The following is a 25,062-nucleotide window of genomic DNA, read 5'->3' on the forward strand; positions in this document are numbered from 1 at the left end:
CTGATTCACCTGCCCTCTGGTCCCCACACGGATTCTTTTGCATGGCCTCGGTCTGGGCCAGGTTCTGCAGTTGCTTCGGCCCCCGCAATGGGACAGGCTTAATGGGCCCAGAGAGGGTTTCCTAATTGTTTGTTAGTTTGTTTCCTCTGGCAGGGATTGGGGAACCACTACCAAATCCATCCCCGAATCTGTTTGGGGTTTAATTCAACCACATTTCTGAAAAGTGAACTTCAGCTGCAAGGGCCCCAGGGTGAGCCCAAAAGGCAGGCAGCCGACATAGTGATTAGGGGCATAGCTTCTAGCACCAGCCTGCTTGGGTCTAAATCTCAGCTCTGCCCCCACAGGGGCTTTAAGTCAGTCAAGGTCCCCATTCAATGGGGCTATGCTTGTATTTTCTCATTTTTCAATGGGAACAGCATATACATTGGAAAGCTGTTTCCAGAATCGAATCAGGCAACGCGTATAAAGTTCCTAGAATGGTGCCTGGTACACAGGAAACTCTTAGTTAATGCTACTGCTTGTTATTGGGCTGTTATGAGTGGTATTGCACTCTATGGGCATGGCTCATCTGGGACCACCCAGCTCGCCTGTGCACTATTTAGGGATGATATTAATGACTAATAACGAATGTTATCGCGCAAGGTAGTTCTAATATACAACCTCAGTAAATAGTTTCAGAGGTAAGAGCAGATAACATCTCTCTGACTACAGATAAGGAATCTGAATCGTTGAATGACCAGACAAAGTCACACCTTGGGTAAGGAGCCATTTCAATGAGGGTGACGTTGTCTACCAGTAACTGAATATCAAATAGTGACCTGATCAATAATGATATGGAACAGAATGTTTCAAAGTTGGAAGTTCTGGGATGGGTTTCATATGGCTTTAGAATCCACACTTTCTTTAAGAACCTGGGTACTTTCTATCCTTTGGCTCTGCCATCCTCAGTGTGCTGGATTTGGATCCTTTTATTTGCTACCTCATGGATATAAAGTAGCTGCTGCAGGACCAGGCATCACATCCTTCACCCAATGTCCTAAGAAGGAAGGAAGATCACAGCAAAGATTTGTTCCAAATGAATTCCTGTGCTTTAGTCCCCTACCTCAGGGTACAGTTCATGGGCCAAAAGTAGGTCACATTTTTACTCCTAGGCTAATTACTGGTAAAGAAAATGGAATTATTGGCTTAGACTAATCCCAATCAAATATTGGAGACATGGGTAGTAGTTGCCGACCTTGCCTAAGATCAAAGAAAGAAAGGCGGAGAAATGAGAAAGGGCGTTTGGGTAAATACAGAGATTGACTGACTGTCTCTGGTTCAGAATTATTCTGTCTTTGAAGCAGCACATTCTTTTTTGTGTGTGCAAAGGTCTGGAGGGAAAATTACTCACATAATAAAATGACCCAATTTTATGGCAATACCTTCATAAGTCAACCTTATCGCATTGCCAATGGTCCAGGTGCTTGGTCTTTCCTAAGGTTGATGAATGTCAATCATACATCCTAGACCAGAGGCCATTCTTTAAAAAAAAAAAAAGGGACTCCCAAGAAGTGGGCTTTCAGCAGCCAAGAAAAACCCAGTGGGGAAACCCAGAAGGATCGGAGCTAAATTAGGAGCTTGTTTGCATGGAGGGACATAAGAATTTCATTTTTATTTGGCTAGTTTTTTTATTTCCTTCTAGACCATGGCTTTGGAAAAAGTTGTTCCTTATGTAGAATAAATGATTGCATCTGCATGTTTTAATGGACATAATTAAAACCAGATTGGTGCTCTAATTTAGAATTAAGTCCCCTTTGCTTGATGTCAGTAGGGGATGTTAGATGTTGCACAATAATACACATTCTGGTAAAATATATTTTCACTTTTTGCCTCAAATATTATTTCATACTTACTCTTAGGATGTATTTGATTTGCACAGTTTTTACTAGAGCTGTGAGTTTTGGAAACCGACTTATAGCCAGATCAATTTCCTCCACTTAAAGTTTACATACAACATAATAATATTGGCAGTAAAAGTTTTTATTTTAGAATCTGTCTTAGATTCTTTCTGATTTGATTCCTAACATGATTATTTGATTACAAAGACCCTGTAGAGATTTTATTTTTCTGCCCAGTAGCTATTCTCCCTCATTCTATTCACAGCCCCTAGTTTGGCTTTGGGGGAAACAGCCCTCCCTGGATATTGTATTTTGTACAGAGACTATGTATTTTGAATGGAGTCAGTTGAGCAAGTCTAAGCCAATCGACATAGTCTAGCTCCTTGACCACATGGGTTCAGGGGTGCCAGCATGTGACATAATGCATTATTCTCCTGATTATTCACTGCCTCTTCCTGTAAAAGAATTAAACAGCTGTGCTCACTCCTGTGTGACTTGCTTTGGCAAATGGAACATGAGTAGACGAGATGGAAACCACGACTGACTGGAAGTTTTTGGAGCCGTTTCAAGTGTCACTCAAGACTCTATTTTCTCTCTGTCATTACCACTGTAGGTCCTTGTCAAAGGGGCTGTTCCTTCCATCTACATCTCAGTAGGAAGAGGTCATGAGTACAGCTGACCTGCCGATTTACAGCTGACATGCAGCACGAGAGAGGGGAAAAAAAGCATCTTTGCCCTCGAAAGCCAGTGAAACTGGGGGCTTGCTTGTTACTGCAGCATAACCTGGCAAAAGCTGACTAGCAGAGCATGGGAACCCATGAGCCAATGAAAGGGGACAAATTCAGGACAGAGAGGGTTGCTACTCAATTGATTTCCCCTTTACTCTGCACTGAGTGATATGATGTTGGAAAGCTGAAGAAACTATAGCCAGTCCAGGAAGGCTGGGCCAAGCGAGAGCCCTGAGTCAAGATTTATTTGAAATGAATTCTATTTCCTAGTGATGACAGCCAACACATGCCCCTTTTTAAAATTCAGGTTGAGTTTCTTTCCACTTGGAACTGGGAGGTTACTTACTAAGAGACCTAAACAAGAGAAATACATTTCCTTGTTCTAGTAGGTCATTGGGAAGAAAAGATGTTTTCCCCCTTAGTTAAAACATTACCTCAATTAACTAACAGCCTACAGCGGAAAGATCCAATAACTTCTGTGGTCAGATAGGTAGATTTTACTCTGATAGGATCAGAAGTTCATTCTAGGAAAACACTAAACTTCCATGGGCATCAACAGCCTCATTTTTCTTTTCATGGAAAACTCTGAGGAACGTTGAAATCACTCTCTGTCCTTTGCTTTGCATGATGGACTGGTCTGGAAACTTGTGGTAGGGAAATTTAACAAAATAAACTCAACCGTGTTTTATCCAACATAAGTCACCAGTTAAGGAACTTTCACAATACGGTTCACAACACCCAATTGTCCAGTTTTGAAGGTTTGGAGCCATACACATGGTTTGGACTAATGCCGTCTCCTTTTTCACGGGGGAAGAAATTGGTGTGCACCCCCCGTGGGCACTGGGTCAGCTGTGAGATGTATAATTTCGGGAGGAAATGTAATTATTGACTATGGAGAACACTCATTCATAATATTGTAACTGAAGAAGACTGCAGGGCCCGCCCACCTCCCCTGCAAAGGGCTTTGTCGTAACTACTGGACTTGACAGGTTCAGCAGGTACCCAGCCATAGCACAGACTCTACAGAAAGCAATGGGCGTGGCTGTGTTCTAATAAAACTTTACTCATAAACACTGACATTTGAATTTTGTCTTATTTGCAAGTGTCATGAGATATTATTCTTCATTTGGTTTTTGCAACTATTTAAAAATGTAAAACCATTCTTAGCTCAGGAGCCATAGTACCCCAGGTGATGGGCCACAGCTGATCCAGGAGCTGAAGTTTGCTGACCCCTGAATTACTGAGTTCTTTCTTCCTATGCTTTGGCACTGAAGTACGGACATTTTATGCATTATTCACTTAGTTTTCACAAGAATCTAAGGGGTGGGTAAAATTGTTGTGGCCATTGAAGAGATGAGTAAACTGAGGCCCAAGAGGTGGCGCGGCCTGGGGATGGTGGGGCTGAGATCACAACCTTTTGGCCTCATTCCCTCCAACTCACAGGCTGTTAGAAGATGAAACACTGCAGCTTAAAAATAGAAACACTCTTTCTGGGGCTAAGCAATGTAAAGAAATGTTTATAATGCTTCTTTGTTTTCTTGAGAAGATACTTTGCTTTCTCTCATTTCTCTAGCAGCTTTTGTGTTTATCTTTGGCATCAGTAATTTAATCCATGTTTCTATTTCTGCCTTACACGTGACACCAGAAATCCGCCCGTTACAGATTAACACTGAATCCTAGAGGCCCGGGAGACAGGCAACTACCAAATACAAACATCCAAAGGAAGTTTTTCTGCAAAAAACCCCCTCAGGACTGCAAAGCTCATGGGTGCTCCGGATTTAACCCACAGCTTTTAATGTGAAGTTTGTGGGGGGAAGACTCATGGAACCCCTCCGCGCCGGTATACACAATGGTCAGTCTCCAGATACAGCAGGAAATTGATGAGAGTTTTGTGGAATTATGACATATGTGACTTTTGCTGAGCTATGAAGCCTGGAGGGAGGGAGGGAGAAAGAGAAGCAAAGGAAAAACAAAGAAGGAAGAACGAGAGGGAGGGAGGGATGGAGGGAGGCGGGGAGAAGGGAGGGGCAGAAGACGGCAAAACGAGGACAACAGTGAAGCAGATTTCAAAGACCTTCACCTTCACAAGAATTATAACATAGACATTCTCGTTTCTGTTCCCCATCGCAGACGCTATTTCTGGAACATGCTTGGATTTTCAACATCTGTTCAGTTCTAGTAACTAAATGAAAGTGAAAACACAAGCCCCATCTTTGGCAAGTAAACAAGAAACACCTAGAAAGAGGGGGATATATTTTGCTTTGGCAAAACGATAGCGATGGTTTTCTGTTTTGAGGGCCTGCGGATCCATTTATTCCCACTTATAAAAAGTCCCCAAGACTTCCACCTCTTTCAGAGCAGAGAGCTGCCGTTTGGGTCTGAAACACACGAGGAACACAATTTCTTCACTCTCTGGAGGAGGTTCTGAAAAGATAGACTTTGGTGATGTCTCATTTGGAGGCATCTCCTTCAGACCTGCGTGCACTGGCCGAAAACTTTGGCCTTTGCTCTAGAAGATAAAGGCCCGATAGACAGGGAAGCTTGGCCTCTGTCTCTCAGGTACAGACTCTCGGACCGACAGTCTCAGCGGCATTGCAACAAGATGCTCTCAGTTAGTAGAGAACCGGCACTGTCATGCCCACACAGGTGAAAGAAGCAATCAGAGCAGAACAAAGCCGGGGGAGCAGCCTCCTGGTCCCTCAAGGAAGTGTAAGGATGTGCCCATGTTTAGAGTAGACTCTTTCAGCCCCTAAAGGACGACAGATTATAAAAGTGTGTGCACTGGTTTTGCATTTAGTTTGCACTGACTCAATGGGCCTTATGAACACTCATCCGCAGTCATTCCCCAGTGGCCCCTGGTCCCACAAAAAGGTGAAAGAGTCTACAGCAGGCGGATGACCCCGGGAGCATGCAAGAGCGCAGGCTTCCAGGCTGAGATGCGGCAGGCAGAGGATGAGAATGGAATGAGTCTGTCATTGAATGAGTCACTTACATGCTCCTCTGCACCTGTGGGGACTGAATCCTCTTTAATTGACTACAGGGGAGACAAAAACAAAAGCAAGAGTCAGAATGTTACAGAGATCAGGGCGAACAGCCTCCCTGGTGCAATGCCTGGACGTTGCTGATGTGTGTGCCTTGTTCCAAAAGGAACTTGAAGAGAGGAGGTTTACACAAATATAAACAGTATGGTAAGATCATATATGCTATGTATGTTTAGATGCTGCAGTGGGAAAATAAACATCCAGACGCAGCCAGGACACAGACGGAGCAAGGGAAGGGGCCACAACAGAAAACACAAACCACAGCCCGGGCTGTAAGTAACACGTTTATCGACATTTTTCAGTAGCCGATGGAAAGAGGGAACTATGAGCGATCACACAATATGTGGGCACTGTTAGGTAAAAACAAATGAGCTGCTCCGGAAAATTCTGGTAGCAGGACCAGAGGCATTCGTCCCATGGTCCTCGGAGAGCAAGTGGACACTAATAAGCAGGGTCCTCAGCCTGGTGCTGACCGTAGCACAGTCCCGCGTCAGAAGCTGCTTCTTATATCAGCCCTCAGGTGGGGTCAAGTTCACCATGTCCAGGCTCTGTTCAGTTAAAACACATCAGTGGAGGGGTAGTGGGCTGGGGCCCAACACATCCAAGTTCAAACACTGTTACTCCCTCTCCTGCCCCAAATAGGAGAGCAATTACCCCAATTCTCTTAAAAGCCGATGCCATGGTCATTTTAACAGTCCCAAGCTCCAGCCCTGAACCTCATCTCTGCATCCATCCCATAGCCATTCTTAAACTTTTTTGGGGGGTGGGGGCTGTTGTTTGCAGACCATTTTGAGATTCATTTGATGGATCGGGACTGTCCTCCCAGACAATGAACATGAACAAAATATTTTGCAAATTATTTCAGGGTGTTCGTAGACTCTCCTGTCTTCTCTTAGATTCTAGGTTAAGAACTCTTCCCTATTTCTATTTAGTTCTAAGTCCTGCTTTTATCTTTACCTTAAAAACATCCAATGGGAGGGGAGAAGGGAACTGACATGTACAAGTACATCTTTTACACTTTGCACTTTGTACATGTTTTCTCACTTAATGTAGCCCCAAGTGGTAAGTATGGTGGTCCTTATTTACTCAGCAAGAAATGGAGGCACAGGGGGTGAAGTCAGTTGTCTGAGGTGGTCGCTAAAAGGCGGTGGAAATGGTTCTTAGGGCCAAGTTTTCCTTCTGCTGTAATGACTTCCAGGATCAGAAACACATTTTTTTTTTTGGTGGGGTGGGGCACGTGTGACTGGGTGAGCTTCTTTCTCCATTACCAGACTTGCTTTCTCTCCAGATGAGATCTTTTCTGTGGATTATTTATTTCCACTGATATTCTTTTCATACTGACACTTACTTGGGCACAAACACGTCCTTAAAAAGAAGTGTGGGTTTTCTGGAAGCTTCTGATTATTAAGAAATCCCAGAACATCTGGAAGTGTAGCTTTCTTGGAATTAGGCCCATTCTCCTGGAGACCAGTTATATGCTATTTAATATTATGACCAGGTAAAGAATGAGACACTATTTTGAAAGGCAGGCCTCTTTAAACTTGACCTGCAAAAGTTTCAAGGGCCAATATCCTGTCGACTTTAGGCTGAGAAAATCCTCCCACCATTTCAGAATAGCAATTTTAGGTTTCCACACCTCCCTCCTGTCCCAGCTGGTTGTAATGGGACTCATGTGTGTGTCTTTGGTTTCCTGTGTCTGGGAAGTTTCTGGCCATCGACTGCTTGTTGTATCCCAGATGACCCTGGGGACTTGGGGTAGGTGACGGCAACAAGCAGAAGGGACTGCTTCTGGACACTGCCGTTCCTGTGACCTTCATGGTTTCAGACTTCCAGACCTCTCCGATGTTTCAAAAATTGGCATTAGAAATATTGTCTGTGCCAAGAGAACTTGCTATTTCATATTTTAAAATTATACTCTGCAGCAAAACATTCCTTATTTGGGGATTTAGTCCAATGGAGCATTTCTCAAACTTTGACAGTTTTCACCATTTTCGTGATTTTTTACCTACCCGTGTACCACCTGTATTTGCTTGATACTTTTCTTTAAATTGACTACTTCTTAATTTAAATGAACACATTTTAAAAGAAAACCTCATTCTAGTGACTGTAATATCCACATCCTGGCCATAAGTAGAAGTAGGCATGAAACAGCTCCAGTAACTAAAACAAAAACACTCATTAATTCTAATTATTATAAAGTCCTTGTTAAAAGGGAGATTAGCAACTGTTAGCACAGTGAGAGCTGCCTGTTAACGTCAAGAAGAGACTTGCTTCTGGAAGGCATCAGAGGGATTGGAGTTAGAAAAGGAGATAATTTCACACGGTGCGACCGATTACATTTTAGGACAGTGTCCAAGAACCCCGCAGAATCATTTTGTACTTTTTGGTACGTTTGCCCACTGACCTGGGTGTCATCTTTATGGCGGCAGAGGCTGAAATACCCAGTTAGAAAAAGGACTCAAATATGGGTAACGGAGGCCCGGTTCCTGTTTTCGTTTAGTGTCTGGCACACGTTCAGAGAGAATCTGCTCAGACCCCAAGACTGGAGCATCTTGGACTACGGGTTAGTGGCTGGAAATGTTAGCATTTTCTAGTGCTTCTCTCTCTTTTTCAAAAATTTTACGAGAATGACTTAATAACTACAACTTAATTTAAGGAAAAGAAAACAAAACCTCCCTTTCGTTTGCCACGAGATTGTAAACTGCGAGAAGTCAGCAGTCTGCCCACTGCCGTCTTTTTGATGCCAATGACTTCACACAAAGTATTTAGCACAGAGAAACTGATTAAAAATACTCTCACACGAGTGACTCTTCCCCATGTTACTTCCGGATAAAGGCATTTTTTTCTGAGTGGGGAAAAGAAGGCAAGATGTGATTTCATTTTGGGATGTACTTTTTAGTTTCTCTTAACGTTATTTTTATAAGCTACTAAAGAAACAAAGCCAGATAATATTGAAAAAAAGTCAAACTACAATAAATGGAATTCTCTTATTAGGGACGTAAGTGTCAAGTAGCTCTGCCTTTTATTTGCAAGGGGGAAAACTTAAATTTCATAGACAAACCCGCACACCCCTGACAGTTCCCAAAGGTAAGAGAGATAAAGACCTCGAGGCTGAGTAGCTTGGACGCCTCGCCCAACTGGACGGTACAGAGAGATAAAGAAGGTGGACCTGGTCAGTGTCTGCCCCTCCTGAGCACACACACCAGGTGCATGACACCCAGGAACGGCGGCTCACCGTGTCCACGGGCCACTTTTGTGCCTAGCGCCGTGCTGTTTCATTTACCCCTTGCTTCATCTCCAGGAGGTAGGTGCCATTAGTATTTGCATTTTACACTGTGGGAAACTGGGGCTCATCCATCCCAGAGGACTGGGACTCAAAGTCAGATCTAACACCAGACTTATGACTCTGATATAAGGGTTCCTCAAGCATCTGCCCCTTGCTGACCACCTGTGCGGTTTTTGCCATGTAGTGTGTGCCGTCTGCGGTGGCCATGGGAGCGTGGCGCTCAGATTCCCCCTTGGGCTGTCATGCCTTCAGAATCCAGGACGGCATGGCGATGCTGAGGTCAGTGCTCCCCTTGGCTGCGCCCAGTCCAGGCCTGGGCCATTTCTGCCCAATTCAGGACTCCAGGAACAGGCCGCATCTGTTCTGGGACTCCCTCCGGCTCACCCCACACTTGGGCTGAGGGACCTTTTCTCTCTTTCTTCCCTCCCTCCGGTCACAGGTCGCAGCTGACAGGTGACAGGCCACAGGTGTCAGACTGGCCCTGCGGTGGGCAGGCTCTCTCTACCTCCTCCTGCCCCTCCCCTTTGTCCCTCACACTCATTCCCCTCCAGCAAATGTCTGCACATCAGTTCCGTCTCGGAGTCGGCTTTGGCAGGACCCAAGTTTACCACCACTTCCTTAACATCAGTACCATTATTTACGTAATGCTTTCGTTTCAGTTGGGTTACTTTTGAAACATACAGTCTCCCCCTGAATAAAATATACGTCAAATCAAGCTTAATGTGCCAGTTCTATTTTGCCTAAAACACTTTACATTTAAACATATTTAAATAAAACCCAAACTGTTTGCATATGGGTCACCTAACTCATCTCCCTTGCCACGCACATATGTATGTTACTCACTGGAAGACAGTCCCCTACACCAGACTGCTGATAAAAGATTTTTAAAAATAAGTTATCGGTGGTTGGTGAGGGGAGAGGATGGACCCGAACGCCAAACGACGTCATCCGATGTTTTCACTGTGTTGGAATTTGTTTCTGGACAGAAACGGAGAAGGAAGAATTCCATACAGCAGGGAAGCACATGGGGACGATGTCGGAAGTCCCACTGGATTCTGGACCAGAGAATAAAACTACCTCTGCCTTGGCGTCTGTTTTTACCACCTGCCCAGCCCTGCAGGCTAAGAGGCATGGAATTTGATGAAATAGCTAAATTCAATTTTCCCAGCTCTACGAATTGCACTCCACCACCCACCTCACCCACGGCGTCTTGCTCATCTTTTGGCCACATTGAAAACAGGCCTGAGTCGGGTTTTCAGGCCTGTGGCTGCTGGGGTTTACTCAGCCAGGATGGTCAAGCAACAGCTCTCAGAATTACTCAGCCCCACCCAAACCATTTCCTTGCACCACTCCTTAATTCTAGAGAGGAAAGAAAAAAATCAGACTGGGGTTTGGATTTTCCTATCACAGAGCGTGGCGTGTGCTGGCCCCGGTGGGAAGCTGGTGGACGCCCTGGTTTTTGCAAAACAGCAACGAAACCTGGTGCTTCTAGTGACTGATTATATCTGGCTGGGGAAACAGAGAGCCCAGCGCTCAGGGGAAACCAGGCGGAAGAAATAATAAATGACTTTCGAAAGAAAGTGAAATCATGCAATACCACAGCCCTTTGTCACGAAGCAGAATAATTCCAAGAATGAAAAGTTCTGGTTGCTCATTTCCCTTCCTTTCCCATGAAACACATGTTTGTACCATTTCACCCTTCCCAGGAGTAAATCCGTAAGTCAACTCAATGGCTCGTTGAGTCATTCTGGGAGGAGAAAAAGAAACTCCATGCGTTGTTGAATTCACAGACTGGCTCAATAGAAATCAGTGCTCAAGTCATCCCAAGTACTCTCCACGTCCTGAGAATACGACTTACCTTTTTCCAGAACAGTTTGCTCAGAGGCAGGGAGGGGGGTCCCCCCTTTGGCTTGGCACCTTCCTTTGGCGTTTCTGTGGATGTAGGATTCTTGGCAGCCCCTTGGGTCTCCCGGGGCACAAAGTTGCCTTTGTCTGACTTGAGGTCTGCTGTGGTGGTGGGTGAATTTTCAGCACCCTATCGAGTTAAAGAAAATCCAAATGATCTCCAGATTTTCAAAGTCAAAGATCTGCCTTTTATAAACATAGGTTGGGGGGGGTGTGTGTTGATTTTATTCTTTGAACTCTTCCGTATTTTCCACACATTGCTACCGTGACTGTAGATCAGTGTTAAAAATCTTGAAAAAAGTCAAGATAGTTTTCTTTTTGGAGACAATATCTACAGGACATTATTTATTGTGCTTATGTAAGTAAGTCATGAGGGATCGAGGTGATTGGCAGAGGCTGTTAGAATGTTAGTTACTATGATAGAGGCCACCGGTCTTTGGTGGCCTGGGGTGTGCTTTCTTCAGTAAAATCGGTGGGAGCACACACCTCCACGGCATGACGTATGGTTGTACTAACCCAACTTCGCAATTAAAGAAGGGTTAAAATAAATGAGATTGAAAGTGTAAGTTCTCCAATTCTACCACCCCTCACACTCCCCTTTGGAGGTCACAGATGGAGGCTCTAAGTAAGTATCAGACAGCTGGACGGGGGCTCCTGGCAGGGTCTGCAGCTGGGAGAGACCCACAAACCCCATTTCTTCATGTTTAGGTGTAGCCTCTATCTCTAAATTAGGTGTAATTGAATACATTGTAGTTGAATTGAAACTTTAAATGTTATTCATTCAACCCCTATTTTCTCTCTCTCTTCCCTTCCCCCTCCCCCTTCTCTCTTCCTCTCTCTCCCCCTCTCTTTCTCCCCCCTTCCTCTCTCTCTTTCTCTCTCCCTCTCCTCTGCTGAGTGGTCACACTGAGGTCAACTCCAGGACATTTGGCTTCCGCAGGGACTGGGCTCTTCCTTCCCACACTCTGCCTTCTCCTGAGTCCGAGATAAAGAATGAGTCGGGATAATGATAGTGTCCATTTACCCCGACACAAGTGAATGCTGGCACTACAGATTTTAACACTCAGTTCCTCTGCCTCAACCTCTTTATCTTCAGCATCTTCATTTTATGATTTTTGCTCCGGGAGCCTGTGACATAAAGCCTTTCAATTCCAGGGATGTCAGAGCATTGACTACATTTTCTGACAAGAAAAAAAATCCAGCAGTAAAACTGGGGTGCGGAAAATGCAGGAAGTTTTGTAGTGTTTCTGATGTTGGGAAGAGACGCAGACACCATCTGGTCCAGTGCCCACGTTCTCATAGATGGGGAACTTGAGGTCCATGATCTGCCCAACGTTAAAGGGTGCAGCCAGCCTCAGGTCTTGGGCAACTAGCTGGCATACTCTCTACATAACACGTCACCTCTCCAACAAAGGGTGGTTTGCAAATAACATGAATTTGACCATTTGGAGCCATATGCTCTGTTTTTTGTGCTTTTTGATAGTAAGAGGGAGACATTCGAGAACTTCAGAATGTGGGGGCTTTTTGTTATGAAGCCTTCACGTGGCTTTCACTGAATGGGCTGAGCACAGCGCCCAGGAAGCCAGGAGCTGGACAGGGTACCACAGCACCTAAAGCATCAGTTACCAAGCAACAGACTGGAGATCAAAACAGGGTGGGGTCATTAAGCAATCCAGCATCTCCTGTAATGACACCAGCAGGATTGATGATTGACTTCATCAACCAAACCCTTTCTTAGAAATGGAAATGAGGTCAGCCCCCTCGGGAAGACCCAAGAGGAGAAAGGGGCATTTCCAGGCACGGCAAAGACACCCTAAAACAATGCCCAGCCCTGTGTGCGCGTTGCCATCCAGAGTTTGGGGTGGGGGGCAAGCGAGAAAGTTTGTTTCTGAGGCACCAAGGCAAAAGGGTTCACATTCAGCCAGGGGAAAGCTGACACCCTTATGCATTATAACAATAAAGTTATTTCAGTTATTAACTCCAGGCTTATTCACTTTTTTATAGGCAGGGAAATTGAGACAGAGAGAAATGAACCCAGGCATTAACCAGAATTGGTGGCCATTATATTTTTTTTAAGAGTGAAACTAGAAGATAATATTTCATTCTTGAATTTGTTTTGGGATTTCTTCTTTTCTGTCCTAGGTTTCAATAAAAACAAGAAGCATGAGAATCACATCTCCTATAATCATGCACAGGGCTCATTGATAGAATATGGTTGGTCAGCTTCAATGGTCCTATTTTTCCACCTTTTTGGGCAACAGGATAATAAAATGGAAAGAAATAAACTCTCCTAGACATGGAGGTAAGAGCCAGTGAGAGCTATCGACCTGCTGCATCATTGAGAATTAGGAACATTTGGGAATTGCCCCCTTTTCCATAAAAAAATAGATTAAGTGTAACTCAGGGCAAAACCCAGAAGTTCTTGTGTCTGTATTACAGAATCTCAGAGCTGGACACTTCCTCTCCACCTTCTCAAGTAGCTTCAGAATCCTGTCCTACCCGAACATGCAAATCAGTGGGCAGGATGTGAGGACAATGGTTTGGGGAAGTCCTAGGGCTCTTGAACTTGGGTGGTCCACTGAAGGGGGAGGGGAGAGACTCCGGGCATGAAATGAACGTCATCATGAATGCAGGTCTGGGGGAGGGGGCAGTCATGTTACACTTCCGAGGCCCCCTGCTCACCGAATCTCCGAGAGGCAGTTCAGCTCCATTCCCTGTGTGAGATCACGGTGTCCCTCCAGCTGTTACCAAAACGTCTCCCCCACACCGTAGTAACACTACTTCTTAACTTTCTTTAATCGAAATATCTGTCACTTACCCCTTTCTTTCTTTACAGAACAAAAGAAGCTTGTAGGGATATGGAAGGGTGGCTTCCTAACACATTTATGCAAATACAGATTCACTCATGAGAATTTCCTGTGGAGCTTTCATTTGCATACACCATTCTGGGACTGTGAATCCAGCTGGGGAATTTTTTAGTAGGTTTGTTCAACTTATTGGAGAATGACTGATATTTTAGCCGCATTTCTAAGCCCACTGGCCCAGTTCAAGAGTCCTTCTAATGGATGGTTTCAGACAAACATGGGTGTCTTCACAGACATTAGACCAGTGAAATCTCCCAAAATGATTGCTAAGGGTGCGGAGACAGAACTTGTTCTGCCCATTCATTGTTCCGTTCTGCCTGGGTTTTTCTGTGGATTCAGTCTAAGCTTTAGTTAGTGCTGGTAATGGATAGAACAGACCCCAGAAAGACAAAATTGTTATCTTGAGGTTAGAAGAGTATTTCCCAATGTGTAGAAAGCATACCATTGATTGTATCGAGGTGATTTTATGTTGCACAGAGATAGGACATAAAATGATGTTCAAATAGTGAAAATACTTTTCCTTTTTCGACTCTCATTTAACCCTTCCAAGAACATCTGGGGGAAATTCTTGGTCTGGGGGCTGGTACATCTTTAACGTTGCTCTACGGATGGCTAACTGCCTTCCAATAAAACTAGAAAAGGTATTTGACTTGGAGCTTAACACAAACCAGGTAACTAGCATGAAAGGTCTTTTTTTTATTAGCTATATTAATAGTTGCCTTCCTCTTAAGACGATTCTGCTTTTCTATGTATAATGTACTATAAAGTCTCTTGTAAAGACACCTTTCAGTCAGAATGGGCCAACGGCAATATAAAAAAATGAAGTAAATAATAGTATATATGACAATAATGATGAAGGCGGCATACATACTTTCGACATTTGGGAAATACTGGGTTAGAAGAATAATTTCAGAACCCTGGTCCACACACTGGGAAGAAACTAGTCTGAGATGTTTATAACTATGGAGACTTTTAAAAGCATTCACTTAAATTTGATTTGCAGATTCTCAAACCCCCCTTTAACGATCCCAACCACCCAAGGCTCTCACTTCAGGGAGTAGAGCTAGGTCAATATGGAATGGCATGGGCGTCATGTAGTGGAGACCAGGGTTCTTTTTTTTCCCCCTCTTAGCTTAACAAAATACAGACCTTATGCCTAAAGAACTTTCTAAAGGTGAGTCCTAGCCTGGGGCTATGCAGGTGCTTTTCCTTGGTGCCTTTTGCTCGGATCTGGATCTCAGATGCCTTCTGCCCAGCTTGTCCATCACAGACACTTCCTGCTTTGCATGCCTTTTGGGCAACAGCAGTCACAGCTCAGAACTTTGTTTTTAAACAAAATCCATTCCCCCCCCCAATTGTTTTGAAGTGCCTTAGAATAGTTTGACAATTAGCTGCTGGTATATCACCACCCTCCACGCCCCCAACCCTGAGACATCACGTGAACATTTTTTGAAACTCCCAGATGATCTGTGCAAAGCACATGCTCACAGTTCATTTCAGGTACATGTGGCAACAGGGTGACCTAGTTAAATGACCCAGATTAACACAACTCTATTTGCTACAGACAATTCAGGACGTTGAAACTCTGTCTACATGACATAAACTATCTGATGAAAAATCTAAAAAGTCAAAAAGACAATAGAGTCCCTGCTCAGTAGTTTTCAGTATCTAATCGGTACTGTCACGTGGGGAAGAAACAATAATTGAAGACAAATGATTTAGTTTTGCATTGTAAAGTCAGCACAAATTCTTCCGCTGAGTGACTTTCATCCCCCACATGAACCTCCTTTTATTCAGTGTGAGAAACTTCAGGGAAGCAGCGTCACCCACAAACATTTCAGCTCACTTCTAGATGAGCAGATCTCCCAGGCAAAAGAAGTTTCTAGCATGAGCCAGTCTACTGAGCCAAAGTGGGGAGAGATTAGACGGAAATAGCCCAGCTACAACCATTGAGAATTATTGACTCAGGTTGCAAACGGGCAGGGAATTTTCTGTGGGATGTTTAGTGTGTTGAAAATTCCCCCGGGGCCAAATGGAAAGATGGACAAATGGTAGAGACATTTCAAAAGTATGATTCCAAGAATTCAGTAGAAAAGATGCTAAAAAGGGCAAGATAGGACAGCCAGGGCTATAGCGGTCTGTCTGTGGGGGTCGTGGACAACCTGCATTCACAGAACCCGATCTGGAGACCCAGCTCCACCAGCGGGGACCCCATAGCTCTCTGCGCAGGACAATGAGATTTTATCAGCTCAATCCATTCTGTTGGGACCCCATTCTGGGTAGAGAAAGAGTCCTGGTGTGTGAGCCCCTGAAGAAAGAGCATCGGGCTGCTTGGGAAGTCACAAAACATACCCACCTACCCCACAATTTGTAGCCTCATGTGCTCTGTGACCTCAAAGAATGCAAAACACAGACCCGAAAGAGAAACACTGGACCCAAACAGTCATTGAACTTGACCCTGGTTACCTTACAGCAGCCGAATAATTTTATAGGAAAACACATGTATCAGAAACTCCTGTGATGCCTCTTTCTTCAATAAAAGAGAAAAAATTCTAGAAGAAGCAGTCAACACCAGACATATAGATCACGGCGCAGCCGGTCTTGCAGGGGTCATAGAAAGAGGGGTCGTCTGCATTTGAATAGAGCTCCATTGTTTACCAGATATTGTCCGACTTTCATCCAGCCTGGACTGGGGAGATGGAATTTTTTGCTGTCACCTTTTATAGATGTGGAGGTTTGGGTTTGGACAGGTTAGGGTTACACAGCTAAGGAGCAGCAGGACCGGAGCTCAAAGGCAGGTCTCCTAGGACCCTTTTAGCAGCTTAGCCCCTTCAAACATGGGCAGCGGATGAAGCGGGCGGACCAAGCCCCTTCTTGGGTCCCAGCGTCTTTCAAAGCACTTTTGGTTATCAAAAGAAGGACGCCGGACACTCAGCTGTCACCAAGCTAAACCTTAAACCACGGGATCCACTAGACATAATACATTTTGTCAAGGGTAGACAGAAAACACCTTTAGAAAGTAGTCATCCCGAACAAAATTCATCTTGAGGGCAACTGGCTGAACTTCCAGGATGACGGTGAACAAACCCAACCTGTCTGGGGCTCTCTGACACCTCTGTGTGGTCCTTCATCTGGTGCGTCCCCTGGGGGCTAGGTCATTCGTCACATAATTGCCCTTGCAGTGGAGAGTTATCTTTTTCAAGTGACATGAAGAACATTGTATTTGAAAATAGACAAACAAAAATACAGCAGCCTTTACTTTTACCTTCAATTGAGTCTTATCTCTTCCTCATTTCCACAAGTTAATTTTTCATGCTATTCCCTGGATTGCTCTCTATACGTCTACAGGACTACGATGCTATATAACTGTTAGTATTCTCCTCTTATTTTATACGAGAAATTGGTTACAGGGACACTATTTTCTCAGAATGGGCATACATCGCAAACTTCCCACGACCATTTTTATTAAAATACCATTAGCATAAATGAAACATTTTAAAGGCAATCTAACAGTACTATTGAATTGCTAACCCTGTATATATGTGGTATGTACACACACACACACACACACACACACACAATTCCAGAAACAGTGAAGCAGAAACAATGAAACCATTTCAAATCCAATTCTATACACAAACCCAAACATAAATAAACGTCAATCGACCTACCATGTCTTCCAGATCTTTTTTTGTTTCAGCTTTGTTAGGTGAAACCTTAAAAGTTTGAGAAAATCAAATGTTAAAAATCATAGCTCTTCAGGGAGATTTTATTTCACAGATACACAATTTTTAGGCTGACCCAGCTCACTATACAGGTAAAGAATGTAAACAGAAGTTTTTTTAGTATAGCAGAAACCTGCAGACTTCTGGTATACCTAGGCATACAAAAGTTAACAAAAATCAATGTTTTATAATGAAATGCATCAGATTTCATACAATCACCAAGAATTTGACCACATTCCAAAATTTTCTCCTGGAAGGCCACAGACTTTTCATTGATTCTGCCACAAATCCAAACATAGGCCCAAGCCTTTGGTGCTTGTAACAATCCTTTTGTTTTATTTGGGCTTATCTTCGGAAGTTGGCCTTTGGAAACAGCTCAAACATGCTTGGAGCTGCCTGCTTAATGACAATTTCATTCATCAGCCCTTTTCCAGGTGTCTGGCCTGGGTCAGGCCACGGGCTCTGCCTCAAGAAGTCAGAGATGAGACATACGAGACATAGGGCTCTGCCTCCAGCCAATTTAAATGGCAGACTGAGTTGGAACAAGACGGGAAGTGGTTTCTAGTTTTATTTGCCATGTGAGTGTCTAAACTGCTTTGATAGGTTAGTAACTCGAGGTGCAACGACCATCCAATTACAATACGGTTCCACTATGACCCGGCTCACATTCCAGAGTCTGGGCGCCTTGTGGTTCCCATTTCTGAGTCTCCCTCATGAAAAGCCTGGTAGAACACAGTTTCCTTGCAATACACATCTTATCACTGTTCTCCAATGTCCTGGCTGTGTCACTCAGAGCAATGACACACAAGTGTGCATTATTCTTTTTAAATGTTTCTTTTATTGACTTGAGAGAGAGAGAGAGAGAGATGGATTTGTTGTTCCACTGATTTATGCACTCATTGGTTGTTTCTTGTAACGTGCCCTCAACTTGGGATCAAACTCACAACCTTGGCCCCACAGCCTTGAATATAGGATGACACTCCAACCAACTGAGCTACCTGGCCAGGAAGTGGGCATCCTTCTTAGACTAGCAAAACTTTTGAGCAATAGAATCGAGAGAAAAAGGATGGAAACAACTTACCAGTGTTTTGAAGAAGCTCATGATGGAGTTATTATTCTCAGTTATATCTGTTGCCTGGGGGTCCCCCTTGGCAATCTCCTGGTTTTCGGGGTCCCCGGTGATAGAGCAACTCGCAGGTGTGACTTCCTGTCCCTCTTCTTTGCCTTCAACTATGTCCTAGGAGCAAAATAAAGTTTTCACAGTTGCAACTTGCTGAATGTAGACTCTCAAAGTAATATTTTTGCCTCCCAGCCCCTTTCTCCCTGGCCCCCTAATTCCAGCCATACTTCATCCGCCCACGGCGTGTAGAACAATCAGGAGCTTATGAGAGTCACTCTTCCTTCCCCTCCCCCTCTTTCTAACATATTCAGCATTTGCTGTTAGTTGGAGGGACATTGTTTGGAGCCCAAGGGTAACAAACAGCCCTGCATGTCAAATTCCAAACAAAAACCCCTTTCTCCCGATTCTGCAAAGAGGTTGTATATGTCTCCAAATCCAGCGATTTTCAACAGACGTGCAGCAAGAATTTTTAAAACCTGTACTACCTGACAATCAAGTCAGATGCACTGACCTCTTTTCCCTTAGATTGTCGTCAAAAAAAGGCAACAGCCAACGCAGTGATAGCCGTCCACTGTGAATGTTATCAAAATTACACCTATCTGTTTTGTCAGATTGGCAAGAAAATAGAATAGATATTTTTGGTGCGCCATAGAAGTTTAGTAATCAGTTTATGTGTGCCATGAGATGAAAAAGGTTGAAAATCACCGCGTCAGTCTGACGATCCCTGAGATGTGTCTGTTTGAGTTTTCGCAATCTATATAGTGGTGAATCCTATCAACTAAAAAAAGTACTCATATTTTATTTTTAAATTATCATTATTGTTTTTAATCCTCACCTGAAGATACGTTTGCTGGTTTCAGAGAGAGAGGAAGGGGGAGAGAGAGAGAAATACCCATCGGTTGTCCCCCCCATACACGTCCCAACCTGAAACCCAGGCAAGTGCGCTGACCTGGAACGGAACCTGCAACTGTTTGGAGGATGGGACGATGCTCTCATCAACTGAGCAACCCAGCCAGGCAAGTGCTTATGTTTTAAAATAATAATAATGGCGTCAAGATCTGGATGTTTGTTGGTGCCTGGAAGGTGATGTAGGGACTGAGTTTCCCCTCCCCCCAGTGAGACAGATGCATTCCAAATCTGTTCCAGCTCATCTCCACTCCTATGACCCTGGGTCATGACCATCTCTCCACCCCATGGCTGCAATGTCCCCCTCCTACCCCCAACCTCCACCCTGTCTACCTGGACTCTTGGGCCCTCTAATTCATTATTAACTCTGCAGAGCCCACCCCCAAAGGCTTACGATGGCCCATGAAGCCAGGGTCTCCCCTGTCTCGCATGGCCCGGCCCTTGTCGACATCTCTAGGCCGTGCGGCTCTGTCCCCTGCACTCCACACTCTCTGGCCACCTCCCTTCGAGTTTCTCAAATGTACTGTGAGCTACTTCCACCCTCAAGGCTTTCAGTCTGGAACATTCTTCCCCTCTGTCTGCCCATGGGTAAGCTCTACACGTCCTTCAGGTCTTAGGTCTCTCCTCTCCTCCCCTCACTGTCGTCCCTAAGACTGTCCCTGCCCCTTTTCCGTCTTAGCCATTACAACATTTTTCTTTATCTGCTTGACTATCTGCCCCTTCCTTCCCACCCCCGCTAAACCGGAAGCTCAGCAAAGACAGGGGTCATGTTGACTTTGGCGCCGCTGTTCCTTTAGTATCTGGGACAGGGAGGCCTATGGCCGGCACTCAGTAAATAGGCACCATTTGGCTACTTAATAGATGAACGGATAGAAATAAATTTTATGTAAATGGCATGGTGCTCTCTGTATCAACTCATTTCTCCTACGTAGTGAAGTAGCACAGACACCTTCCCGTTGCAACACAGATCCGCATTGGCCTTCCTGGCTCACACGGTGCGCCACTGTCCAGCTGTGACATCATTGCCCAGTGTCCTCATTGATGGGCACTTACAGTACTTATGGTCTTATAGCTAGGATGTTATAAATCAATAAATCAGTGTTTTTAACCAATCACGTGTTTCTATATTTCTTTTGGGTAAATTTCCAGAAGTGACATTGCTATGTCTAGAAGTATGCAGATTTTATAACCCTATCAATATTTTCATGCAAAAAAGAACAAGAGCAGGATTTCACTGGGAAGGTCCTCGAGGTACGACGTCGGATCTGAAGAGCTGCTGGGTTCATCGGGAGGGGTGGCAGGTGGCACGTGAAACACATCCAGGGCAGGCAGTCGAGTGCCTGGGGACTGTGAACTTGGCAGTGGGCTGCTGGCTGGAGGTGGGGAACGTGAGAGAGAGCTGACTCTCCGAATCTCCTCCAAGTACGAATAAACCAGTAAATGTACCACTCATGAAGCTTGCAAAGGAGAATCTAAGGAAGACAAGGGAATGGGCTTCCTTAAGAAGCTGTGTGTGGGGGTGTGTGGGAAGGCATCAATTCTAGAAGGTCCCCAACCCCTAGGCTGGGTCAGCGGCTCTGACCTGCTCTGGTCTCATAGCTCGTAGGCCTCAGGGAATGGAAGAGTCTGTGCCTAGGTCGCCCTGCTCCCAGCCTGGGTGCTTCCTAAGATGGGACGAGAGGCCATGATTCTTCCCTGATCCCCAGGCTAAACACAAGGGAACGTTCATTGAACTTCTTGGAAATAATATGGAAAACAGTAAAGTCAACCGAAAAGGAAATGAATCAGTATAATGTCAGGTAAGCTGCACGGATGAGGCTGGGTCTGCATGGCCCAGGTTGGGTCCACAGGGATTGGGTTTGGTTTGCACGGACCATGTTGGGTTTGCATGGACCAGGTGGCCACCAGGGAAAATCTGCCAGGATGGGTCTCCTCTGAGCAAGGGAGAGGGGACCCTCAGTACTTCTTCACTGAGGAAAGGAACTCTGACTTGAGGGGACGCAGCTCCATAGAACTCCAGGAACAGAGGAGCCCTCCAGCTGCCCCATTTGCCGTGGGGCACCTTCCCAGCCATCTGAGGATGCCAGAGACCTCTGTCCCCTGCCTCCCCAGGGTACCAATGTCTCAGGACTCGGATGGCAAATGCGGGGTGACCACACCGGCTGGGTGCAAAGAGGTGGTTTGTTTCCCTGGGGCTGTGTCTTAGTTAGAGTTTTATTTTTTTTTCAATTTGATACTGAGCTTGAACTTGATTCTTCTCTTGAAATACTGTTTTTCTTTTCGGACTGCCTTTTAAAAAAAGAACACAATACTTCCACTTCCAGGAAGACAGAGCATACATACTTTTCTTCACTCTTCCACTCACTGCGGTGGAAAATTCCCAACATTGGGTAGAAAACAGATGCAGAGGACTCTGCAAGCTGGACAGGGGCTGACAGACCAGCCGGGAACTCGAGGAACAACACGGTGGTAAATTCTCGGATTTCCTTCTTGCCTCGTATGTTCTAGACTTGGGGTTGAAGAGGCTGGTGAGTTGAAAATACCAACAGGACCGAAAAAACCCCAAAATCTTTTAAAAAACCTGCTCTCTACTAAAGGGTCTGCCTGGCAACACAAACTTTCAGACGGTAACTCTTGGCTTCAGCCAAACACCAACCATGTGATTATACACCATAAGGTCAATATTAAAACATTTTTTTAAACATTAAAAAAAAGATTTTATTTATCTTTAGAGAGGAAGGGAAGGAGAGAGGAAGAGAATATCAATGTATGGTTGCCTCTCATGGGTCCCCTGCTGGGAACTGACCTGCAACCCAGGCATGTGCCTTGACTGCGAATTGAACTGCGATTCTCTGGTTCACAGGCCTGCACTCAATCCACTGAGCTACACCAGCCAGGGCAAAGATGGTTTAAAAAAGACATTAAAGAGTAGTGCTGGCAGAGTAAGGATGAAGACCCCTTAAAAAGTGTGAAATAGGTAAGTAAAGCAGCACGTGGCTTTGATATCAACATGTGAGATTGACCTATGACCACATGACGGAATATTTTGCATTCACGAGTTTGTTAGAGAATTTATAATGAGGAGGAAAAGGTCCATGGTAATAAGAAAAATGATCACATTTAATATGTCAGGCTTAATGCTATGCTGGTTAAGAAGATCTCATTTAATTCTTAGAAGGATCCCATGGAGTATGTACTATTTGTCATTTCACTTTTACTCATGAATAAATCGATGCATGAGATGAATAAATCACTTGCCTACGGTCACAGAGTGGAGCTGGGATTTGATCCCAATCCCAAATGATTTCAGAGGCAAAAAGCTTTGTTAAAGCACCTACTGTGTGGCCTCAAATCACCTCTCTTCCTTTAGCTGTTTACTTAAATGGTAAACAGGACTTCGGTCCTGTTGGTATTTTTGACTCGCCAGCCTATATATTCTCTCACTAAGGGTTTTCCTATTTTAATTTCCTTGTCTCCATTCCTTTCCCCTGCGATATACTTTTCCTACTTTTCACCATCCATATACAACACATTTTACCCAAAGACATATGGGAATTGAGTGCATGATAAAGATGACACCTCAAATCTATCAAAGGGAAGAAGGACTTTTGAATAAATGACAACAGGGTGGCCCTCTGGAAAAAAAATAACTTCTTGTCATCACTCATCTCTATACCAGGATAAAAGCCAAAGGAATAAAAATACTAGAAGAAAACATGGGAAAATATTTTATAATTTTGGATTGAGAAGACTCTTGTAATTTGACTCAAAACCCAGAAGTTACAGAAAGAAAGACTGAAAGTGAAAACATCCAGATATTTGGAAACATTCAGTGGGGAGTCTGGGGCAGGACCCCGGCAGCCCCAGACGATGCTGATTGGGGTGCACATTAGTTCAGGCCCGAGGAAGGGCTGACAGTTTGGCCTTATCGACTAAAACCGACAGAAAGACTACGTTCTTTGACCCAGCAGTTTCACTTCCAAGAGTTCAGGCTAAACCTCAACTCACACACGTGGGAAATAACAAACAGACGAGGGGATTCATCTGCAGTGAGAGCACAGCAAGTGCCTGGGAGCCAGTCCAGGGTCATCAATAAGGTTCTGGTTAAGTTAGTGATGGTACATCCATTCAAAGGAAAACTACGTGAGCGTTGCCAGATGAGGAAGCTGTACAGCTTCAGAAAGTAGGGGTCTCTCTGGACAGAAATGGAGAGCAGAAGTAACCGAAAAAAAAAAATACAGGACAGAACAGCATATATGACATCACCTTTTGTATAAACAAAGAAATAACTCATGCTTGTATTTACTTGTGTATGCCCAAAGAAACCATAGGAGGGTCCATTTAAAAATACAAATCATAATTATCTATTGAGGTGACATTGGTAGGCAAGTAGACCATTTTGTGATTTTTAAATTTTCATTAAAATGGCAATTAAAATGTGGGTGACTAATTCCAAATTTAAAAAAATATCCCAAGGGCCACACTCAACACAATCAGGAAGTTCAAGCCCAAGGTCACCATGTGGTGGCCCTTAAACATGCCTTGAACGTTGAGTTGTGTGTAGAATCTTTGTCCTTCCCTGTAAATACTGGTTTGCTATTCTTACCAGGCTTCCAGATTGTTCTCAGCAAACAGAAAGTTTAGACACATGAACATTCTCCAGGAAATGTCTGGAAACTTCTTTTAAGAAAACAGGTGTTCCTGTTTTTCATCTCTGTGGACAAAACCTATATATGTTTTTTTCTCTTTCTGTTGGCTTCAAAGAGCCCACAGACAGGAACACTAGTTAAGTGATCACAATTTGTCATGTTGAAAAATAATGCCGCCTTATCATAATTTGATTGTCTATAATAAAACCCATCTGGGAACTCCTGGCACCTTCTTTCAACTGGAAATTGTCAACTGGATTTCAGCTTCCTTTAGGCCAAGTCCTCATGGTCAGAGTGAAAGTATCAGTGAGGACAGCATGATCAAGGCGCAAAGAGCCTCGTCTGGAACGATTTGTGATAAATGTCTACCCCGCGAGTTCCCCACTGATTGCACATGGCTGGTTTCATTTTGAATCTTTGTAGCAGGAGTCAGGGCCGAAGGTACCGTTTAACACGGGAAAATTTGTCTGGGAAATGTTGAAGGCTACAGTAACCCGTCACTCTGCTCCTTCCCATCTGTTAGAAATCTGAGCCACATGTGGCCTGAGATACAAGAAAAAGCTCTGTTTCCTCTCCCCGCTGGATGCCCCAATAGCTCAAGGCTCACCATTGCCTAGGCAACAATGGTCTCCAGGCAATCATTAAGTCTTTACTTCTCCTCTTCAGAGCACACTGTCAGTCACCTGCATACAGCCGCTGTCAGATGTAGGAAGAAAAACGGCATTGGGTTTGTTCTTCAAGGTGAAATGTACCTCCTCCAATTTGCCTCAAAAGGGAAGCAAATGAATAAAGAAGCAGGAACTCGCTTCAAAGCCAAAGTCTCCTCAACACGTTCTGTGGAACTTCAAAATGCCCTAAGCAGATGGGTTCTAACTAATATTATTATTATTATTATTATTATTATTATTATTATTATTATTATTTTACTTGGCTTTACTACAAAGCGGAAACTCACCTAAGG

General features: G+C 44.3%; 1 protein-coding gene across 1 annotated transcript in view; it reads right to left on the minus strand.

The window, feature by feature from the left end:
- BCAS1 (brain enriched myelin associated protein 1) overlaps positions 1 to 25,062 on the minus strand; it is a 73,433-nt gene that overhangs the window by 14,223 nt on the left and 34,148 nt on the right. The window contains exons 6-10 of the mRNA XM_037133661.2: positions 18,508 to 18,663; positions 17,373 to 17,417; positions 14,851 to 14,991; positions 10,791 to 10,967; positions 5,598 to 5,639 (exon numbers count right to left, since the gene is read on the minus strand). Of these exons, the coding sequence (XP_036989556.2) occupies positions 5,598 to 5,639; positions 10,791 to 10,967; positions 14,851 to 14,991; positions 17,373 to 17,417; positions 18,508 to 18,663 (561 nt within the window). The remainder of the gene's footprint in view (positions 1 to 5,597; positions 5,640 to 10,790; positions 10,968 to 14,850; positions 14,992 to 17,372; positions 17,418 to 18,507; positions 18,664 to 25,062) is intronic.

The sequence above is a fragment of the Artibeus jamaicensis genome, unplaced genomic scaffold (assembly GCF_021234435.1).
Source record: "Artibeus jamaicensis isolate MK-2021 breed Jamaican fruit bat unplaced genomic scaffold, CSHL_Jam_final contig_685, whole genome shotgun sequence".
Lineage (NCBI taxonomy): Eukaryota > Metazoa > Chordata > Mammalia > Chiroptera > Phyllostomidae > Artibeus > Artibeus jamaicensis.